General features: G+C 46.0%; 2 protein-coding genes across 3 annotated transcripts in view; one reads left to right on the forward strand and one right to left on the reverse strand.

Moving 5' to 3' along the window:
• The first annotated feature begins 823 nt into the window (after positions 1–823).
• Positions 824–8304, forward strand: LOC120307528 (chelonianin-like). Its single transcript, XM_039342384.1, has 5 exons — positions 824–990; positions 4422–4592; positions 6365–6532; positions 7589–7719; positions 8147–8304. The coding sequence occupies exons 1-5, from the start codon at positions 885–887 to the stop codon at positions 8153–8155; spliced, it is 585 nt and encodes a 194-aa protein (XP_039198318.1). The 5' UTR covers positions 824–884; the 3' UTR covers positions 8156–8304.
• A 3056-nt stretch (positions 8305–11360) lies between these two features.
• The window catches only part of LOC120307533 (eppin-like), a 14296-nt gene continuing 4832 nt past the window's right edge, over positions 11361–20824 (reverse strand). The window contains exons 3-4 of one of the 2 annotated variants that reach the window (XM_039342388.1): positions 13862–14032; positions 11361–11517 (exon numbers count right to left, since the gene is read on the reverse strand). In XM_039342388.1, the coding sequence (XP_039198322.1) occupies positions 11507–11517; positions 13862–14032 (182 nt within the window). In that variant the 3' untranslated portion in view covers positions 11361–11506. The remainder of the gene's footprint in view (positions 11518–13861; positions 14033–20824) is intronic. The other variant, XM_039342389.1, reaches the window with a different exon arrangement.

The raw sequence follows: 20824 nt of genomic DNA on the forward strand, positions 1-20824 counted from the left end.
CTGATCTAAAGCATAAAAAAATCCTAAGGAAAGCAAATATTTCTCAATCACACATAATGTAAAAGAGCAGAATATCTCCCATTGACATGGAAAGTACCTGGTTATATCTGGTTCCTCCAGTCTGGTACTTCCTGACACCCATAATTCCCAGCCAGCATGAAGTTATGGCTGAGAACATGGTGCCTCATGGTGCCGAGATCCTGCAGAGACCAAGTGGGGTCCCACCTTGGGTAGGAAAATGAAGAAGAAAGGAGTCCTTCACCTCTTGCTTAGGCTTGGTTGAAGGAGCTTGGTGGCCTTCTCGGTGGGTCTTCATATAGAACAAGAAGCCCCCAGATCTCCCCTCCAGTGAGTCCTTGCCTACCTTCTGCCTGCTCTTCCTCCTTTTGAGGTCCATATGTCCATGAGGGAGCAAAGAGAGATTCATCTCGTGCCCCTCCCCAAAGCAGAAGCTCCCACCCCTTCCCCTTTGAACTTGGAGAACATGGGAGTCCCTTCCACTTCCTCCCAGCTTCCTCTTTTCTAGTATCCCCTGGAAAGGGGACCCTGTCCATCCCCCACAGCCCAGGACTCTTGAGCCAGGCCAGACTGCTTTGGATGTTACCAGTCCAAGGGGCTCAGCCAGCCCCAACCTCACCCCATCCTTCTAGTCTGACCATTGCAATGTGCACACAAGGTGGAGTTCAATCATTACGCAAGATTGTTGCGTTCCTAGAAACTACCGCTGTGTCCTTCCTCCTTGTTGGGTTGTCTCTCCTGTCCAGAGGAAGCACTGCATTGCGAAAGTCCCACAATCCTGCGGTTAAACCGCTGCCATGCCCTTTTCTCCAGCTTTATATACTCCCTCTGCCTCGGGCGAGAGACCTCTTTCCTCCTGAGAGACCATGTGGGCCAGGCTCCTTCTCGTTGGGGTGCTCCTCTCCTTCTCTGCTGGCCTCCATGCGGTTGCTGGAGGGGATGATGGTGAAAAGAGCCAGATTCCTCTGAACAGTGAGTAGACCCTCAGCCAACCCCTGGTGGGAAATGGACCTGAGAAGTCGGTTTGGCTGGGCTGGGACTCCTTTCTCCTCTGGGGTGGGTTTCAAACAATACCCCTGTTCCCTTACATTAGCAAGCTAGGTCTTCCACTAGCAGATTCCTCTGCTTTCCAGCCAAGCCAGTGGCCAGCTAGTTTCCTATCCAGATGTCTCCTGGTTTTCTGAGAATCGTGTTCTCCCCCAAAATGGACCCCGAGAAGCTGGTTTGGTTGGGCTGGGACTCCTTTCTCCTCTATGTTGGGCTTCAGGCAACATTCCCTTTCCTTTACTTTTCCACCACGATAACCTGGGAATCCATGGCTCCTCAACCAGTCCAGAAAGCATCCTTCCAGCCCTGGTGCAACTCTCTTCGACCAAAGCTTGCTCCACTTCTGTGGAAGAACTGTCCTCCTCCGGGAGACAAATGGCAGAGTTGGAAGGGACCTTAGGAGTCTTCTAGTCCAATCCCCTGCTCAAGCAGGAGACCCTACAGACTGAAGTAGACCCTCAGCCCACCCTTGGTGGGAAATGGACCTGAGAAACAGTTTGGCTGGGCTGGGACTCCGTTCTCCTCTGGGGTGGGTTTCGGTCTCTGGCGGCTTTCCTTTCCTGCAGGGGCATCCCACCCCTCCCAAGGCAGGAAGCAGGTGGTCAGTTTGTCTTCTTGGCCTGCTGCAGAGGGAGACCCTCTCCTTCCCAGGACCTGTTTTCCAGCTGGCTGCTGCTGCTTCCCCACAGACCGTCTGGCTGGGTTGCAGTAGCTCTTAAGCCTTTGGGAAAGGGAGAGATTCGCATCCATGACCTTGAAGAGTGACCAGCTTCTGCTGGCATGGATGAGGGCGTTTTCCAGGCACGTCTCTTCTGTCCCCTGGGGATAAACGTCCTTGTTCCCCTCATGGGCAAACCCAGAGGACACGGCAGTGTGACCTATTGGGAATTTATCCACCCATTTCCCCACCTTTGGTAAACATCCCATCGAGGGATTCATTTACTCTGTAAACATTTCTGCCATTTATTAATAACCTGCAATGATTTGTTCCATATTCCCAGCCAAACGAAAATACTTCATCTTGGATGTCCTTCCTTTTTTGTTCCGCCCTTCCATTCCCCTAACGTCAGCTGTGAAGGCAACTTCTCCTTCAACCAAAGCCTGCCTGAGTGAGACCAGGCATGGCTGGCAGGAGAGATTTCTATATCATAAGAGAATAATAATAATAATAATAGTAAAGTTGGAAGTGACCTTGGAGGTCATCTAGTCCAACCCCCTGCTCGGGCAGGAAACCCTACACCATTTCGGACAAATGGCTGTCCAGTCTCTTCATAAAAACTTCCAGTGTTGGAGCATTTACTGCTTCTGGAGGCAAGCTGTTCCACTGATTAATTGTTCTCACTGTCAGGAAGTTTCTCCTTAGTTCTAGGTTGCTTCTCTCCTTGATTAGTTTCCACCCGTTGCTTCTTGTCCTGCCTTCAGGTGCTTTGGAAAATAGCTTAATTCCCTCTTCTTTATGGCAGCCCCTGAGATATTGGAATACTGCTATCATGTCCCCCCTTGTCCTTCTCTTCGTTAAACTAGACATACCCAATTCTCGCAACCGTTCCTTATATGTTTTAGCCTCCAGTCCCCTAATCATCTTTGTTGCTCTTCTCTGTACTCTTTCTAGAGTCTCAACATCTTTTTTACATCGTGGTGACCAAAACTGGATGCTGTATTCCAAGTGTGGCCTTACCAAGGCATTGAAGAGTGGTATTAATACTTCACGTGATCTTGATTCTATCCCTCTGTTAATGCAGCCTAGCACTGTGTTGTTACATAGGCCTGGGGACCCTTGTGGCCCAGAGCCAGGGATCAAAGCCCAGAATTCAGATGGGGGGATTCTCAGGATGAGACACACACACACACACTCACACACACACACACACACACACACACATTGTTGATGTCCCCTTGCTCCAGGAGCTGGTGAATGAGCCTTTCCAGCACTCACACCTCTCCTTTTGGACTCTGGTTCCACAGGGACCATACCTGGAATCCTGCATCTAGTTCTGGTCACTACATTCCCAAAAAAGACTTTTGGAAAAAGTGCAAAGAAGAGTAACTAAGAGGATTAAAGGCCTGGAGACTGAAACATACAAAGAACGGCTGCAGGACTTGGGTTTGGCTAGTCTAAAGAAAAGAAGAAACAGGGGAGATATGATAGCAGTTATTCCAGTATTTGAGGGGCTGCCACAAAGAAGAGGAGGGGGTCACGTTATTCACCAAAGCCCCAGAGGGTAGGACAAGAAAGAATGGTTGGAAACTAATCAAAGAGAGAAGCAACCTGGAATTGAGGAGAAACTTTCTAACAGTGAGGACAATTAACCAGTGGAGGAGAAGTTGCGTTCAAAAGTTGTGTGTGGGTGCTTCATCACTGGAAGTTTTCAAGAAGAGACTGGACATTCACCTGTCTGAAATGGTATAGGATCTCCTGCTTGAGCAGGCTGGACTAGAAGACCTCCAAGGTCCCTTCCAGCTCTACTCTATTCTATTCTATTCCTATTCTATTCCTATTCTATTCTATTCTATTCTATTCTATTCTATTCTATTCTATTCTGTTCTGTTCTGTGAGAGGGACCTCGGAGTCCTAGTAGACAATCACTTAAATATGAGCCAGCAGTGTGCTGCAGCTGCCAAAAAGGCCAACACAGTGCTAGGCTGCATTAACAGAGGGATCGAATCAAGATCACGTGAAGTATTAATACCACTCTTCAATGCCTTGGTAAGGCCACACTTGGAATACTGCATCCAGTTTTGGTCACCACGATGTAAAAAAGATGTTGAGACTCTAGAAAGAGTACAGAGAAGATCAACAAAGATGATTAGGTGACTGGAGGCTAAAACATATAAGGAACGGTTGCGAGAATTGGGTATGTCTAGTTTAACGAAGAGAAGGACAAGGGGGGACATGATAGCAGTATTCCAATATCTCAGGGGCTGCCATAAAGAAGAGGGAATTAAGCTATTTTCCAAGCACCTGAAGGCAGGACAAGAAGCAACGGGTGGAAACTAATCAAGGAGAGAAGCAACCTAGAACTCAGGAGAAACTTCCTGACAGTGAGAACAATTAAGCAGTGGAACAGCCTGCCTCCAGAAGCAGTAAATGCTCCAACACTGGAAGTTTTTAAGAAGAGACTGGACAGCCATTTGTCCGAAATGGTGTAGGGTTTCCTGCCCGAGCAGGGGGTTGGACTAGATGACCTCCAAGGTCCCTTCCAACTTTACTACTATTACTATTACTATTACTGTTCTATATCTTGCCTGCATTCATTATTTTTTTATAAACAAGTCAAGGTGGTGACTTTCTCTATTTTCTTTCTCCCAATTTTGGCAAAACTGACCTCCCCCCCCAACCCCACCGGGACCTTCAGGTTTCTGCCAGTTGCCTCCAGATCGTCAGAAATGCAGCGATGAGTCCTCCATCCGAGTCTTCTATAACTCCAAGGCGGGCGTCTGTGAAAAGTTTGTCTATCAAGGGTGCGAGGGCAACAGAAACAACTTCGCAACACAGCTAGAATGCCTGAAGGCCTGTTCCAGCCGTGGTGAGCAAACCTGGGGTGGAGGAGAAGGCTGGGCCGGGGGGGGGGGGGATTGGAACATTTTACAGACTCCTCTGCATGTCAAAGCTGTCTCTGAACAGAGAATAGAATAGAATAGAATAGAATAGAATAGAATAGAATAGAATAGAATAGAATAGAATAGAATAGAATAGAATAGAATAGAATAGAAATAGAGTAGAATAGAATAGATAGAATAGAATAGAATAGAATAGAATAGAATAGAATAGAATAGAATAGAATAGAATAGAAATAGAGTAGAGTAAGTAGAATAGAATAGAATAGAATAGAATAGAATAGAATAGAATAGAGTAGAGTAGAGTAGAGTAGAGTAGAGTAGAGTAGAGTAGAGTAGAATAGAATAGAATAGAATAGAATAGAATAGAATAGAATAGAATGAGAATAGAATAGAATAGAATAGAAATAGAGTATAAGTAGAATAGAATAGAATAGAATAGAATAGAATAGAATAGAATAGAATAGAATAGAGGAATAGAATAGAATAGAATAGAATAGAATAGAATAGAATAGAATAGAATAGAATAGAATAGAATAGAATAGAATAGAATAGAATAGAATAGAATAGAATAGAATGAGAATAGAATAGAATAGAATAGAATGAGGAATAGAATAGAATAGAATAGAATAGGAATAGAATAGAATAGAATAGAGAATAGAATAGAATAGAATAGAATAGAATAGAATAGAATAGAATAGAATAGAATAGCCAAGTGACACCTAAGCAATTTGTCTGGTGCATAAGCTCTCAGTGTGTACACAAACAACAAAGTGATAGGTCATGGATCATAAATTTAAGTTACAATCATTAATCATAAGATACACGCAAGTGATAAATCATAGGATACCAGTAGGAGAAAGCAGTAGGAAAGAGCAGAAGATGAGAAAGATAATAGTAAAACAGCATCACAAGGTCTTCTCCAGTTTTGTTTCTCTGTAGCCGTCTTCCTGATAAGGGAGACAAATTCTTTTCTCAGTGTCATGGTTCTGACAGATGAAACTCTTCAAAAGAAGTTCGAGGCATTATTTACTTTAAAGGATATTTTATTAGAGGAGCATAATATCGGCACTACATAATCGAAGCCAAAAACTGAATTCCCCTCCCCTAGGAGGGCACCTAGTATCAAAACACAATTCCCTCCTCCAATTAGTCATAAATCACATTCCCCAATTAGCTTGAAGCACAGGCTTTCTTCCCAGCTCTCCAGCCTGCCAATTCCTTATCAGCTCTGGTTACAATAACCTTGATTCTCACGCTAAGTTTAGTGTTGTTATGTCTAATTGGACTCTCGTTCACATCCCCCCCCCACTCCCAGCATCATCTAACTCTAAAAGCAAAAGGGAAAAAGATGGCTCCATTTCCATCTATTGTCAAAGCAAGAACATGATGTTAGCAGCGTTGACACTCAAGTGGATAGAGGTGGGAGAAGGAAAGGAGAGAGAAGGAAAGTAGAAAGCGAAAGTTATCCCAAGCGAAAGCAGATATACCCCCTCCCCCCATCAGAAAGGCAGGCCCCAAAAGAAAAGCACAAGAGTATAATATGCAAGGAAGACAACAAGGATTTGGGGACCTGACAATATTAGTGCAAGCTGCAGGTTTTGAGATATAACCGACAAATCTGGCCTTCCCACCGTTTGCCGAGTTAAGGGCTGATTATTGGCCAGCAACATTTCCAGGGGGGGGGGCTTTCACTTCAACAACAAAGAACAAAGGCTCAGAGTCTTCTGCCTCTCTCCAGATATCTGCCAATTGCCCAGTGATTCTGGCTTTGGCGATGTCTTTCGGTTCCGCTTCTTCTACAACGCCGTCTCCAGGATGTGCGAGAGTTTCCTCTACAAAGGCAGCAGAGGAAATGCCAACAACTTTTGGGACAAGGAAACCTGCGTCCAGTTCTGTGCACCAGAAGGTAAGATTAGATTAGATAACTTTTATTGTCGTTTTTTCCTGTGGGCACAATGGCACACGTTAAAAATAAAATTTAGTTGTTTGCTCTCAAAGTGTGCACATAAATAACACCACATTTAAAAACATACTATATACAACATATGTATAGACCAGGGGTAGGCAAGCTCGGCTCTTTTATGACTCATGGACTTCAACTCCCAGAATTCCTGAGCCAGCATGGGGGAACTATGGCCCCTTCGTGACTTGTGGACTTCAACTCCCAGAATTCCTGAGCCAGCATGGGGGAACTATGGCCCCTTCGTGACTTGTGGACTTCAACTCCCAGAATTCCTGAGCCAGGCATGAGTCCTAAAAGAGCCAAGGTTGCCTACCCCTGCCCTACACCCTTACATATAAGTAACATATAAATATTATTCACTGTCCATCTTGAATACATAACGGAAGGAGGAAGCTTGAGAGTTCACATGGTTGACACTGTATGGAACAAAGCTGTGAATCTGGATGTTCTGCTTTGGATACCACACACACCCCCAAAGGTAACAAGGAAAGCAGTTCGTGAAGAGGGTGTGTAGTGTCCAGTTTTGGTCGCCACGATATAAAAAGGATGCTGAGACTCTGGAAAGAGCAGAGAAGAGCAACAAAGATGATCAGGGGACTGGAGGATAAAACATATGAAGGACAGTTGCAGGAATTGTAACTGTCTAGTTTAATGAAGAGAAGGACGAGGGGAGACATGATAGCCGTCTTCCAGTATCTCAGGGGGTGCCCCAAAGAAGAGGGAGTCAACTTCTTCTCCAAAGCGCCTGAAGGCAGGACAAGAAGCAACGGATGGAAACTCATCAAGGAGAGAAGCAACCTAGAACTAAGGAGGAATTTCCTGACAGGGAGAACAATGAATCTGGGGAAATCCTTGCTCCAACACTGGAGGAGAGGAGATAGGACAGCCAATTGTCCAGAATGGTATAGAATCTCCTGCTTGAGCAAGGGGTTGGACTAGGAGACCTCCAAAGTCCCTTCCAACGCTGTGACTGTTATTCAGCTGTCGCTTTTCCTGCAGCACCACGGAGAGGGTGTCCAGAGGTCCACGGTGTCGGCATCTGTATCTCTCAATGCGAATCAGATGACAACTGTGGGGAAGGAAGGATCTGCTGCCCCACCGGCTGCGGCACTGTCTGCCGAAGTGTGAAGGTACGACTCCCATTTCAGGGGGGGGGGCGGAAACGGAGATTGAGAATGCTTTCACTGCTGTTGGATGCTAGATGAGCCTCCCCCCCTTTTTTTTTTCTTGGCACCAGGAAGGGCTCCCTGGGCGTGCAAGGCCTGTCCTGACTGTGGCGGGGTGGGGGCAGGGGGTGGCCTGGGGTCCCCTGGACCACAAGAACAGGAGCCTGGAGGGGGGGAGGGTGAAACCCCTCCTGGGAAGGGAGGAATCCCTAATGTGAAGCGGATGTTCCCCCTCCCTCAGGACTGGGCCTCTTCCTTGATGGACGGGTCCTCCTGCCGCTTGGTCAAGCTCAGGGCCAGGGAACTGGGAGGGGGGACCAGACTCTGCCCCTCCCTGTGGGGGGGTCTCTGCTGCTTTCCCAAGGCGAATGTCTCTCCTTTCCTTCAACAGGAACTCTGATCCTTTCCCAGGGAGAAGGCCTCAGGGCGGCCTTCTTGGATCCACCTCAGTGAAGACCTGACTATGCTGACAGTCTTCCTCCTCTTCCTCCTCCTCCTCACTCACTCACTCCACCCTCCTTATCCTCCTCTCCCTCCCTCCTTCCCTCCTTCCCTCCTCCTCCTCCTCCTCCTTTCTCCTCTCCTCCCTCCCTCCTTCCTTCCCTCGTTACTCCTTGTTACTCCTCCCTCCCTCCTCCTCCACCATACTTCCTTCCCTCCCTCCTTGCTCTTCCTCCTCCTTTCTCCTCTCCTCCTTCCCTCCCCCTCCCTTCTTACTCCTTCCTCCCTCCTTCCCTCATTAGTCTTCCTACTACTCCTCTCTCCCTCCCTTCTTCCTCCTCCCTCCCTCTTTGCTCTTCCTCCTCCTTTCTCCTCTCCTCTCTCTCCCTCCCCCTCCTTCCTCCCTCCTTCCCTCATTAGTCTTCCTACTACTCCTCTCTCCCTCCCTTCTTCCTCCTCCCTCCCTCTTTGCTCTTCCTCCTCCTTTCTCCTCTCCTCTCTCTCCCTCCCCCTCCTTCCTTACTCCTTCCCTCATTACTCTTCCTACTACTCCTCTCTCCCTCCCTTCTTCCTCCTCCCTCCCTCCTTACTCCTCCTCCCTCCTTCTTTGCTCCTCCTCCTCCTCTCCTCTCTCCCTCCCTCCCCCTCCCTCCTTACTCCTTTCTTCTTCCCTCCTTCCCTCATTACTCTTCCTACTACTCCTCTCTCCCTCCCTTCTTACTCCTTCTCCTCCCTCTCTCTCTCCCTCCTCCGTCTGAGGGGTCTTTGCTCCTCTGGCTGTTCCTGCTTCTGGCTCATCTTCTTGTTCCCCCCTCTGATGGAGATGAGCCCCTCCCCAATAAAAGATCTTTTCCTCTCACCCAAATCCCCTGCAGCATTTCATTTTTTTTCTTTGTCCTTGTAACCATCTCGACTTGGACTGGCCTCCCTTTGCATCCCCCTGGAGGACTCCTTGGCCCTCTTGCCCCCAGCCTCCCTCACTGGAGGGCTTCAAGCTAAAGTTGGCAGCCGTTGCTGTGAGGGCCCCTGCCCTGGGCCAGGGCTGGAGTAGAAGACCTCTCGGTGCCCCCCTCCCCAACCCAAGGATTCTCTGACCGTGTTCAGAGGGTCGAGAGATCTTGTTCTTTCTCCAGATCGGTTCAGGGCACAGTCGAAGAAGAGGGAGGGAGGGGAGGGGGCCAGACCCAGCCTCCTGAACCACAGTTTCTCTGCCACAAACCCCGGTGCAAATTGCAAGATTTTGCCATGTTTCTCTCTCACTTCCTCCCAGTGATGCAAATTAGTGTGTGGGGGTGGGTGGGAGGGGGGAATTGCTACCTTCTAATGAACTTGTGGAAGAAGAGAGGCCAAGAGAGGATCACCCAGAAATGTTGGCTGTCCATTTGCCCTCCTCAAAATAACTGAATCACAGAATAACAAGGTTGGAAGGGATCTTGGAGGTCATCTAGTCCAACCCCCTGCTCAGGCAGGAAACCCTATACCATTTCAGACAGGTGGCTGTCCAGTCTCTTCTTAAAAACTTGCAGTGTTGGAGCATTCACAGCTTCTGGAGGCAGGTAGTTCCACTGGTTAATGGTTCTCACTGTCAGGAAGTTTCTCTTTAGTTCCAGGTTGCTTCTCTCCTTGATGAGTTTCCATCTGTTGCTTCTTGTCCTGCCTTCAGGCACTTTGGAGAATGGACCCCCGGAATGGTATAAGGTCTCCTCTTGAGCTTGGGGTTGGACTAGAAGACCTCCAGGGTCCCTTCCAGCTCTGTTATGCTATTATTTCTTTTCCCTCCTCCTCCTTCCTCCCCTCCTCCTCCTTCTCCTTCTCCTTTTTTTCTTCCTTATTCCCCCAGCTCCTCCTTGCCCCCTGCAGGGCTGCTCCTACAGGGCTGCTGGACGCTGGTCCCTCTGGCTCCTTCTTGCTAGCTGCCCATCAGCTGACCAAACAAGAAACACACTCTCCCACACCAAGGTTCACACCCTTGGGTAAAGTGTCAGTGTCTTTAATGTTGTCTTTCATTATGTACAAACAGAGCAGTTTGGGCTTGGATTGGTTGGTTGGTTGGTTGGTTAGTTGGTTGGTTGGTTGATTGGTTGGTTGGTTGGTTGGTTGGTTGGTTGGTTGGTTGGTTGGTTAGTTAGTTGGTTGATTGGTTGGTTGGTTGGTTCGTTCGTCCATTCATTCATTCATTCATTCATTCATTCATTCATCAGCCTTCTATCCCAACTCTCCCCCAGGATGCAGAAACAGACACACACACACACACACATCTCCCCTATCTTTTCTCCACCCCTCTGCACATTGAGAGTGAGTGTCCAGGAGGGTCTCTGGCTTCCAGCCCACCCTGCAGCCGTTGCCTGCCGGACTTCCACTTCCTTTTTCTCCAGATTTGGGGCTTCCTGAATCCGGATGGGGCCATTTTGTGCCTGGACCGACTCAAAGCTGCCCCCCCCCTCAGCTCTGAAGGTGGAAGCTTTGGCCCTGCTGCAGCCAAGTCGGGTCCCCAAAGGCCCCCTGTGCTTGGGGCCCCCTCTATCCCCCTTTCTCTTGACACCCCACTGCCTGGTAAGCAAGACCTTTCCTGGGGCAAGGGGAGAGGGAGTCCCCTTGTTGTGGTTCCGGCTAATGAAACATTCCAAAGAACTTCCAGGCATTGATTTTCCTAAACGTCTTTTATTGTTACAAAATTTCGGTACAGGCACAATGGAGGGATGCTAGGATCTAAGTTCTCTTCCTCTGAGCAGTTAAATTATCAGCATGTTCCCTCCCTAAATTAGCCCTCATATCTCACATTATCCATTTAGTGTGAAGGTCAAAGGTTTCCTTCCTCTCTCTTTCCCGGGCTTTACCCCCAACCCCCCTTCTGCCCTGTATTAACTCCATAATTACCAGACAATTCTACATATTGTCAAAAGCAAGAATATACAATATTTGCAGTGTTGACACCCCTCTGGCCAGGCTACCCAGAATTGCCAGTCTCCTCATCTAATCTGTGGGGGGGGGGGAACGGAGGACCAACCTTCCTCAACACGCATGTAAAGGGACATGAAACTCTTTAAGGGGAGGGTCATAGCCAAGGAACACGCCAACCGGGTCCAGCCCAGGGATTGGGAGAAAGTGTCCTTTGGAGGCAACTTCACAGACACAGAAAGCAGACTATATGGAGGGGCATGGGGGGCATGGGGGGGGACAGGCAAGGTAGCTCCAATCATTCAGAGGCATCATCCTTGTCCTATCTCGGTGGCAGAGTCGGGGGTCCAGGAAAGCAGCTGAGTCGGGAATCCAATCGCGTGATTTTTGCCATCTCTGTTCCTGCCAACGGTTAGGCGCGCCCTGGAAATGAAAAGAGGGTGAGTCAGACTATGGGGGCAATGGAGACTATCCTGGATATTGGCAATAAAGTCATCAAGAACCACAGGAACATTGCATCTTAGGTTTAAAATAGCAGGGGAGATGCCCACTGGGTGAAAACTTTAAAACAGAGGTGTCCAATCTTGGCAACTTTAAAACTTGTGGACTTCACTCTTGTGTCCAACCTCCAAAAGGAATCTTGACCCTAAATCAGGGGTCTCTAACCTAGGCAACTTTAAGACTTGTGGACTTCAATTCCCAGAATTGAAGTCCACAGGTCTTAAAATTGTCTAGGCTGGACACCCCTGGTCTAAATAAAACAAGATCTGTGTCAACAGATTCTCGTTGAAGGGACAATCCAGGGTCAAATTGCAAGGGGGGGCAGGCCTCCCCAGCTGCCCCAGGGCCCCTCAGTGTGAAAGGGCTACCAGATAGTTTGTCCCAGGACAAGCCACCCAACCAAGAAGCCCTGCCTGGTATGATGTAACTCACTCAACCGGACAAGCGTTGACCGCTTTGGCCACAGTTGTCTTTGTGATCTTCCACCAGTCAAGCCACCAGAGAAGAGACTGGCACAAAACGTGCTAAGCCTTGGGTGAAGGCCTTATCTGCTACCCGCTGATGGTCACCTTCCTGTTTCAATGGAGGATGGGTCAAGGAAGGGGCCCCACCTCCGTTTCCTTTCCCATCAGGCCTTGCTTGTGGTGTGCAGAATAACAGAATAAAAGAGCTGGAAGAGAACTTTGAAGGGCTTCTCATCCAAGCAGAAGACTCTACACCATTTCAGACAGATGATTATCCAACCTCTTCTTGAAAACCTCCAGTGTTGGAGCACCCACAACTTCTGGAGGCAACTCATTCCACTAGTTAATTGTTCTCGCTCTTAGGAAATTTCTCTTAGGTTGTGTCTCTCCTTGGTCAGTTTCCATCCGTTGCTTCTTGTCCTGCCTTCAGGTGCTTTGGAGAACAGGTTGACCCCCCCTCTTCTTTGGGGAAGCCCCTCAAATATTAGAAGACCGCTGTCATGTCACCCCCCAGTCCATTTTCATGAGGACTGAGCAGGTGTAAACCACTAATCAGAACCCCGGATGTTTTTACACATGGCAACTTGCTCAACTAAGAGGATGCAGGCTTTGAAGAGATGGCCTTGAGATCTTGTGCCCAGCATGCATACCCACCCTGACTAATGGGCTGCAGGCCCCGGGGACAGTGAAGGTTGTGTGGGTCAAGACCCACAAGTGCCTGGAAGTCCTTGGAGGCAGGATAGCAGCAACTTTCTCAGGCAAACAGAGAGAAAGATTGCTGGTCCTATTTTCAAAAGTAAGCTTAGTGATCTTCCACAAAACTCTAAAGACCCGTTTATAAGGACCTCGTGTAAAATCTGACTAACCCTTCAGAAAGCACAGGTCAGACATTATGGAGGCAGAGGTTTCTTGGAAAGCAGTGTCCAGTCTCTCCAAACTGGAATGACCTGGGAGGGCAGATCCTAGCAAGATCAATGAATGACTAAGCTGGATCTACAGCAGGGATCTTCAAACTTGGCCCTTTTATGACTTGTGGACTTCAACTCCCAGAATTCCTCAGCCAGCCAGGGCTGGCTGAGGAATTCTGGGAGTTGAAGTCCACAAGTCATAAAAGGGCCAAGTTTGAAGATCCCTGATCTACAGCCAAAAAATGAGTTCAGTGGTGGACAACACTACTTTGAATGTGGAAAGAAGCAAAGAACCAGGGGTACAGTATTTTCAATATTTGAGGGGCTGTCACAGAGAAGAGGTGGTCCACCTACTGTATTCTCCAAAGCACCTGAGGGCAGGAGAAGAAGCAATGGATGGAAACTAATCAAGGAGAGATTCAACCTAGAACTAAGACATTTCTAGAGAGAGAACAATTCATCCATGGAATGGGTTGCCTTTAGACGCTGTGACTGCTTCATCAGGCTAGATTTTCAAGAAGAGACGGCTGAAATGTTATAGGGTCTCCTGTTTGAGTAGGGGGTTGGACTAGAAGACCTTGACGGTCCCTTCCCACTCTGTTATTCTGCTATGAGCCATGGGCTAGGAACGAGTCAAAATGGTTAGCAGACCAACTTGGGGCTATGATTAGCAGGACCTGATTGGTGGCCACTTCCCAGAAGTTGAAAGTATTTCAAATCATCCATGTCATCGCCAACTGAGAGGTGGCCTCAAAAGGAAGAGCTGTGTAGCTCCAAAGAAGATCTGGAGGACCATCCGTGGTGTCCTGCTAGGCCCATGCAAAGGGTCTTCAACTGTCTACCTTGGGGAGCCTCCTAATATTTGCTTTCGGCTGGCGAGAGGTTAGTACTCACCCTTGGTCGACCGACAGGTTCTGAGACACTGACTTTCAAACACAAAATTGTTCTTGTTGCCACCGCAACCACCATAGATGAATCCCTCACATTTGAGAGTGGAAACATTGAAGAAGAAGCGTGGGAACATCGCCTTACAGATGCCACCGACAGAGGGCAGCTGGCAAACATCTGCAGCAGCCAGAGAGAGAGAGAGAGAGAAGATGAGATAAGAGACAAAGGGAAATCAACTCTAGAAGTCCTCTAGGAGGAGGAATATTCCTGGAAAGTCCCCTGATATTTAGAAGCTCATTTCTGATGGATGTATATTCTGCAGTGAGTTACAGAAAATAAAAAAGAACATCAAATACCAGTATGCTAGAGAGCATTTCACTGAGGTTGCTGTAAGTGTCGCCATCTTGAGGCCAGTCCCCCCACCTACGGTCATTGAATTGAATTGAATTGAATACTTTGTTTGGCCAAGTATGATTAGACCCACAAGGAATATGTCTCTGGCGCAGAAGCTCTCAGTGTATGTGCAACGCAACAAAATAATAATAATAATAATAATAATCCTCCAGTGAGGCACTACCTTGACGTGGTTGTGGGGCTTGTGTACTCTGAGGAAGATGAGAGCTATGCCAGAGGTTCAACCATACTGGACAGGTCTCATCAGAGGAGTCAGACAAAGAGTGTCTCTCCCATAAAAAATATGGTGAGACGTAAATTGCAGAATGCCATACCGGCTCGGACGTCGCCCGGGTTAACAAGGTCCGCGCTAGATATTGGAGTTCCTGGATATCTGGTGAAAAATGGGTTACAGGACTCAGGACTGTTGGCTGAGCAACCAGGGCCAGCAGCTGCAGAACTACTGGAAGAAAAGGTGTTTACCCGTCCCAGATACACAGTGATGGAAAACAAAGAAATAATGATCTGTTACTACAGATCAAGTCCAACAAGAAGAGGATATCTAAAACGAATGCACCAGTTCTGGAAAGAACAATATCCAGAATCAGAAATAACAGAACAGAGACTAGCAGATCAACGCCGATTTATAATGTACACAACAGCTGCAGTTATAACTGAATACCTGGGATGCAAAATCAACAAAGAAGAAAAACAAACAAACAGTGCACCAGAAAAATGGAAGGTTAGACTAGAAAATAAGATCAGCAAGTTAAGATCACATGCAAGCAAGCTAGAACAGATGAAAGAAAAGAAGCTGAAGAACAAGAAGACCAAAGAATACCTAATCAAGAAATACCACTTAGAAACAAGGAAGATCAAGGAAGCACTGGAAATAATAAAGCAACAAATAACAGCTATAGCCAGGAAAATCAGTAGATATGAAGCTCGAATTGCAAACTATAGGCAGAACCTCCAATTTCAATCCAATCAGAAACGTTTCTACCAATCCATCAATGGAGAAACTGCAAGGAATCAGTCAGTACCTGACAAGGAAGAAACAGTGCAGTTCTGGAAGCAGATATGGGATAACCCAAAGAAATACAACAAGGATGTGGCTTGGTTAAAAGAGGTGGATGCAAATAAAACAGAAGTTGAAATGAAAGAACTAGTAATAACAACAAAAATGGTAGAAAAAAGAGCAAGGAAAATCAAAAATTGGTCAGCACCAGGTGAAGATGAACTGCATGGGTTTTGGTTGAAACATCTAACTGTTATACACCCACTCATTGCCAAGCAGTTCAACAATATACTACAAGGAGGAGAAATTGAAAAGTGGCTAACAACTGGGAAAACCTACCTAATAATGAAAAATCCAGCAAAAGGGGCAACACCAGGTAACTACAGGCCAATTACCTGCTTACCAACAACTTTCAAATTACTAACTGGTGTGGTAGCTGATGCAGTACAACAGCATCTAGTTGAAAACAATCTCGTTCCACCTGAGCAGAAAGGAAACCGCCCCAATAGCAGAGGAACAAAAGATCCTAATAGACAAAATGATCTTGGAAAACTGCAAGAAGAGGAAGACCAACCTGAATGTGGCATGGATTGACTACAAAAAGGCATTTGACTCTCTGCCACATGACTGGATAATCAAGTGCCTAGAAATAACAGGAGTCAGTAGAAACATCAGAAAATTTGTGCAAAGATCGATGGCACAATGGAAGACACAGTTGCAGATCAATGGTGAGAGACTGGGAGAGGTTAATATCAAGAGAGGAATATTTCAAGGAGATTCATTGTCACCATTACTATTTGTGATTGCACTGTTTCCTCTGTCAACAATACTGAATAACTCAGGACATGGCTATGAAACATCAAAAACATCTGCTAGACTATCCCACCTCCTTTACATGGATGATCTGAAGCTGAATGGAAAAACATCATCTGAAATAGAATCGCTGCTCAACACTGTTCATATATATAGCCAAGATATTGTTATGGAGTTTGGCTTGGATAAATGTGCCACACTTACTATCAAACAAGGAAAAGTAGTGAAAACTGAAGGAATCAAGATGCCCCACGAAAATAACATTAAGAGTCTGGATGAGGAAGATACTACAAATACTTGGGTATCCTTCAGGCTGACAACATCAAGCACACTGAAGTCAAGAAAAAGATTAGAGGTGAATACATCAAGAGAGTGAAGAAGATCTTAAAGTCCAAACTCAATGGAGGAAATACCATAAAGGCAATCAACACCTGGGCAATTCCAGTCATTAGGTACACAGCTGGAATAGTGGACTGGACTCAAGCAGAACTAAAAGCAATGGATAGGCAGACCAGAAAAATAATGACAATGAATCATGCCCTTCATCCACGCAGTGACATTGATAGACTTTATCTACCAAGGCAAATAGGTGGGCGTGGAATGCTACAAGTACATCAGATGGTTGAAGAAGAAAAAATGGCTTTGGAAGAATATCTGAAGAACAATGATGAAGATGCACTGAAATTAGTATATCAGGAAGGCTTACTAACTACTGGAGAGACCAAACTGGCCTACAAGAAAGACCAAATGAAGAACAGAATAGAGGCATGGGAAGACAAAGCACTACATGGCCAATACATGAAAAAAATAGCTGGGAAAGCAGATAATAATAAAACCTGGCAATGGCTAAGAGCAGGAAAATTGAAGAAAGAGACCGAGGGACTAATTCTGGCTGCACAAGACCAAGCCTTAAGGACAAATGCATACAAAGTCAAAATTGAGAAGACAGCAAAAGACAGTAAGTGCCGCCTATGCAAAGAAGCTGAAGAAACAGTGGACCACTTGGTAAGCTGTTGCAAGAAGATTGCACAGACTGATTACAAGCAGCGGCATGACAAAGTAGCAACAATGGTGCATTGGAAGATCTGCAAAAAATATCATTTGCCTGTAAGCAAAAACTGGTGGGATCATAAAATAGAGAAAGTCATAGAAAATGATAAAATTAAACTGCTCTGGGACTTCAGAATTCAAACAGACAAGCACCTGCAACATAACACCCCAGACTTAACAATTGTCGATAAGAAAGACAAAAAAGTCTGGATAGTGGACGTGGCAGTGCCTGGAGATAGCAGAATAGAAGAGAAAGAACTGGAGAAGATAACAAAATACAAAGACCTACAAATAGAAATAGAAAGACTGTGGCAAAAGCAAGCAAGGGTAGTACCAATAGTCATAGGCTCCTTGGGTGCAATCCCAAAACAACTGGAGCACCACTTGAACACCATTGGCATTGACAAATTCGCTATTAGTCAATTGCAAAAGGCGGCCTTATTAGGAACTGCTTCCATCCTGCGACGATATCTGTAATACCATCAAACATCCACATCTGCCTATCCCAGGTCCTGGATAAGGACTCGATAGGTAGACAAAATGCCAAATCCAGTCTGAACATCTGGCTGACTGTGCGATGATCCATAACAACAACAACAACAACAACAACAACAACAACAACAATAATAATAATAATAATAATAATAATAATAATAATACAACCAATGGGGGGAGAAAAAAATGCATGACATCTACCTTCTCAGAAAGGGGAGATGGAGATGTTTTGCAGGAGAACATTTGGCTGTTCCCAGACCACAGCAGAGGGCGATGTGCCTGTGAAAGTGGGGCATTGCCCTCCCTTGCACAAAGCTAATCCTGTCTTTGGGTGACATGCTAAGCCTCATGCCCTAAAGTTGGCAGATGTCAGGTCTTCCAGAACCAAGCAAGATACATCAAGTTATATCAAAGATGCTTTTTCAGGAGGCAACTGGACTTTCTTGTTTTTCTTTGAAGACGTTTTGTTTCTCATCCAAGAAGCTTCTTCAGTTCTGACTGAATGGTGGGCAACAGTGAATGGATACAGGACAGAAAACATCCTGCAGCCAAAAAGGCTCCACACCCATTTGCATCACTCAGGTGATCCTGAAAACACAGGTAAACCTCCAGGTGACCTCAATAACTCTCTGAAAGAAGGCAAACGACCAGCTGTCTGCAAGGAGTATAAATACTTCCATTCCCCACCATTCAGTCAGAGCTGAAGAAGCTTCTTGGATGAGAAGCAAAACGTCTTCAAAGAAAAACAAGAAAGTCCAGGTGCCTTTTGAAAAGCACCTTTGGCATAACTATGACCTCGATGACTGAGAATCTCCCTAAATATACATCTAGTTACTTCCAAGTAATTTCTTTATAGTTCCCCACTTACAGACAGAATCTTGCCATATGAAAGGAACTATTTCCATATTATAGATAATACTCTGAGCATCTCTACGGAGGAAGCATCTTAACTCCCTTCCTCCTGACCAAACTATCTGCTGCCTCTTTGCTTTCTGGAATGCAGCCTCTCCCTCCTAGGAATCCAGACTACATTCCACTACACATCTGTCTTTCTTTTCTCTAGACTGGCCATACCTAATTCCTGCAACCGTTCGTCATATCTATCTATCTATCTATCTATCTATCTATCTATCTATCTATCTATCTATCTATCTATCTCTATCTATCTATCTTCTATTCATCTATCTATCTCTATCTGGCTGGCTTGCTGGCTATCTATCTATTCATCTATCTATCTATCATCTATTCATCTATCTATCTTTCATTCATCTATCTATTTATCTATCGACTATTCATCTGTCTATATCTATGTATCTATGTTATCTATCTATCTATCTATCTATCTATCTATCTATTAATCTATCTACTACCTACCTATCTATCTATCTATCTATCTATCTATCTACCTATCTGTCTATCTATCTTCTATTCATCTATCTATCTCTATCTGGCTGGCTTGCTGGCTATCTATCTATTCATCTATCTATCTATCATCTATTCATCTATCTATCTTTCATTCATCTATCTATTTATCTATCGACTATTCATCTGTCTATATCTATTATCTATGTTATCTATCTATCTATCTATCTATCTATTAATCTATCTACTACCTACCTATCTATCTATCTACCTATCTGTCTATCTATCTTCTATTCATCTATCGTCTATCTATCTATCATCTATTCTTCTATCTATGTTATTGACTATTCATCTGTCTATCTATTCATCTATCTATCTATCTATCTTTCATTCATCTGTCTATGTTGTTGTTAATTGCGAAGTCGTGTCCGACCCGTCGCGACCCCATGGACAATGTTCCTCCAGGTCTTCCTGTCCTCTACCATCTTCTGGAGTCCATTTAAATTCACATCATCTGTCTATATCTATCAACTATTCATCTGTCTGTCTATCTATGCATCTATCTATGCATCTATCTATCTATCTTCTATTCATCTATCTATCTATCTCTATCTGGCTGGCTTGCTGGCTATCTATCTATTCATCTATCTATCTATCATCTATTCATCTATCTATCTTTCATTCATTTATCTATTTATCTATCGACTATTCATCTGTCTATATCTATGTATCTATCTATGTTATCTATCTATCTATCTATCTACTAATCTATCTACTATCTATCTATCTATCTATCTATCTATCTATCTATCTTTCTATCTATCTGAATAGAAGTGGAAAGGACTTGGAGATCTTCTAGCCCAACTCCTGTTCAAGCAGGAAACCGTATCCCATTTCAGACAAATGGCTGTCCAGTCTCTTCTTAAAAACTTCCAGTATTGGAGCATTCACTGCTTCTGGAGGCAGGTGGTTCCACTGGTTAATTGTCCTCACTGTCAGGAAGTGTCTCCTTAATTCCAGGTTGCTTCTCTCCTTGATTAGTTGCCATCCATTGCTTCTTGAGGTGCTTTGGAGAAGAGGTGGACCCTGCCCTCTTTGTGGCAGCCCCTCAAATAATGAAACACTGCTAGCGTGTCCCCCCCCCCACTCCTTCTTTTCTCTAGACTGAGAGGGAAAGAGGAAGGAGGGAAAGAATGAGTAAGTGGGGGGGTAAACAAATCTCCAGAGCCCTCAAAGCAAAGTCAAGGAGCCAAGCAGGCTGAGCAGCTCCCTGAGGCGAAGGGGGGAACAAAGGCAGCCTCCAGAGCTCTGGGTCATCCCCTCCCCTCCGGAGAAACAGAAACGCCACCCTGGCCGCCTGCCTCTGCTGGGTCAACAGCCACCGGGCCCCACCCTGGCTATGATGACACACCGGGGAGCTTCCCTTGCAGCACTAATCCCAGAAACTGGAAGACATGCCAGGCATGCAGTACAGAAGTGAGGAGGGGGGGGGAGGGCAGGTATCAGCATTCTTACACCCCCCTCCCAGAGCCAAATCCCCCCTCCCTCCACACACACCCTTCAGCCTAAGGCAGGCGAGGAAGTTGCAATTCAAGCCTTGCAAAGGAGCCGGGCTTTTGCAGGGGAGATGGCACTGGGCAGAGCTGTCCCTGGAAAGGTTGTCTCCACTTGGGGGGGGGGTCCAAGGCGGGCTTTTTCAAAGGGCAACTGGACTTTCTTGAGTCCCCCCCCCCTTGAAAAGCTTTCGCTTCTCATCCAAGAATCTGGAGGCTTTTAAAAGGAGACTGGACCGCCACTTGATGGGAAGGGTATCCGGTTCTCCTGCTTGGGTGGGGGGA

This window comes from Crotalus tigris, unplaced genomic scaffold (genome assembly GCF_016545835.1).
Source record: "Crotalus tigris isolate CLP2741 ecotype Arizona unplaced genomic scaffold, ASM1654583v1 scf7180000017791.1120302, whole genome shotgun sequence".
NCBI classification, from domain to species: domain Eukaryota; kingdom Metazoa; phylum Chordata; class Lepidosauria; order Squamata; family Viperidae; genus Crotalus; species Crotalus tigris.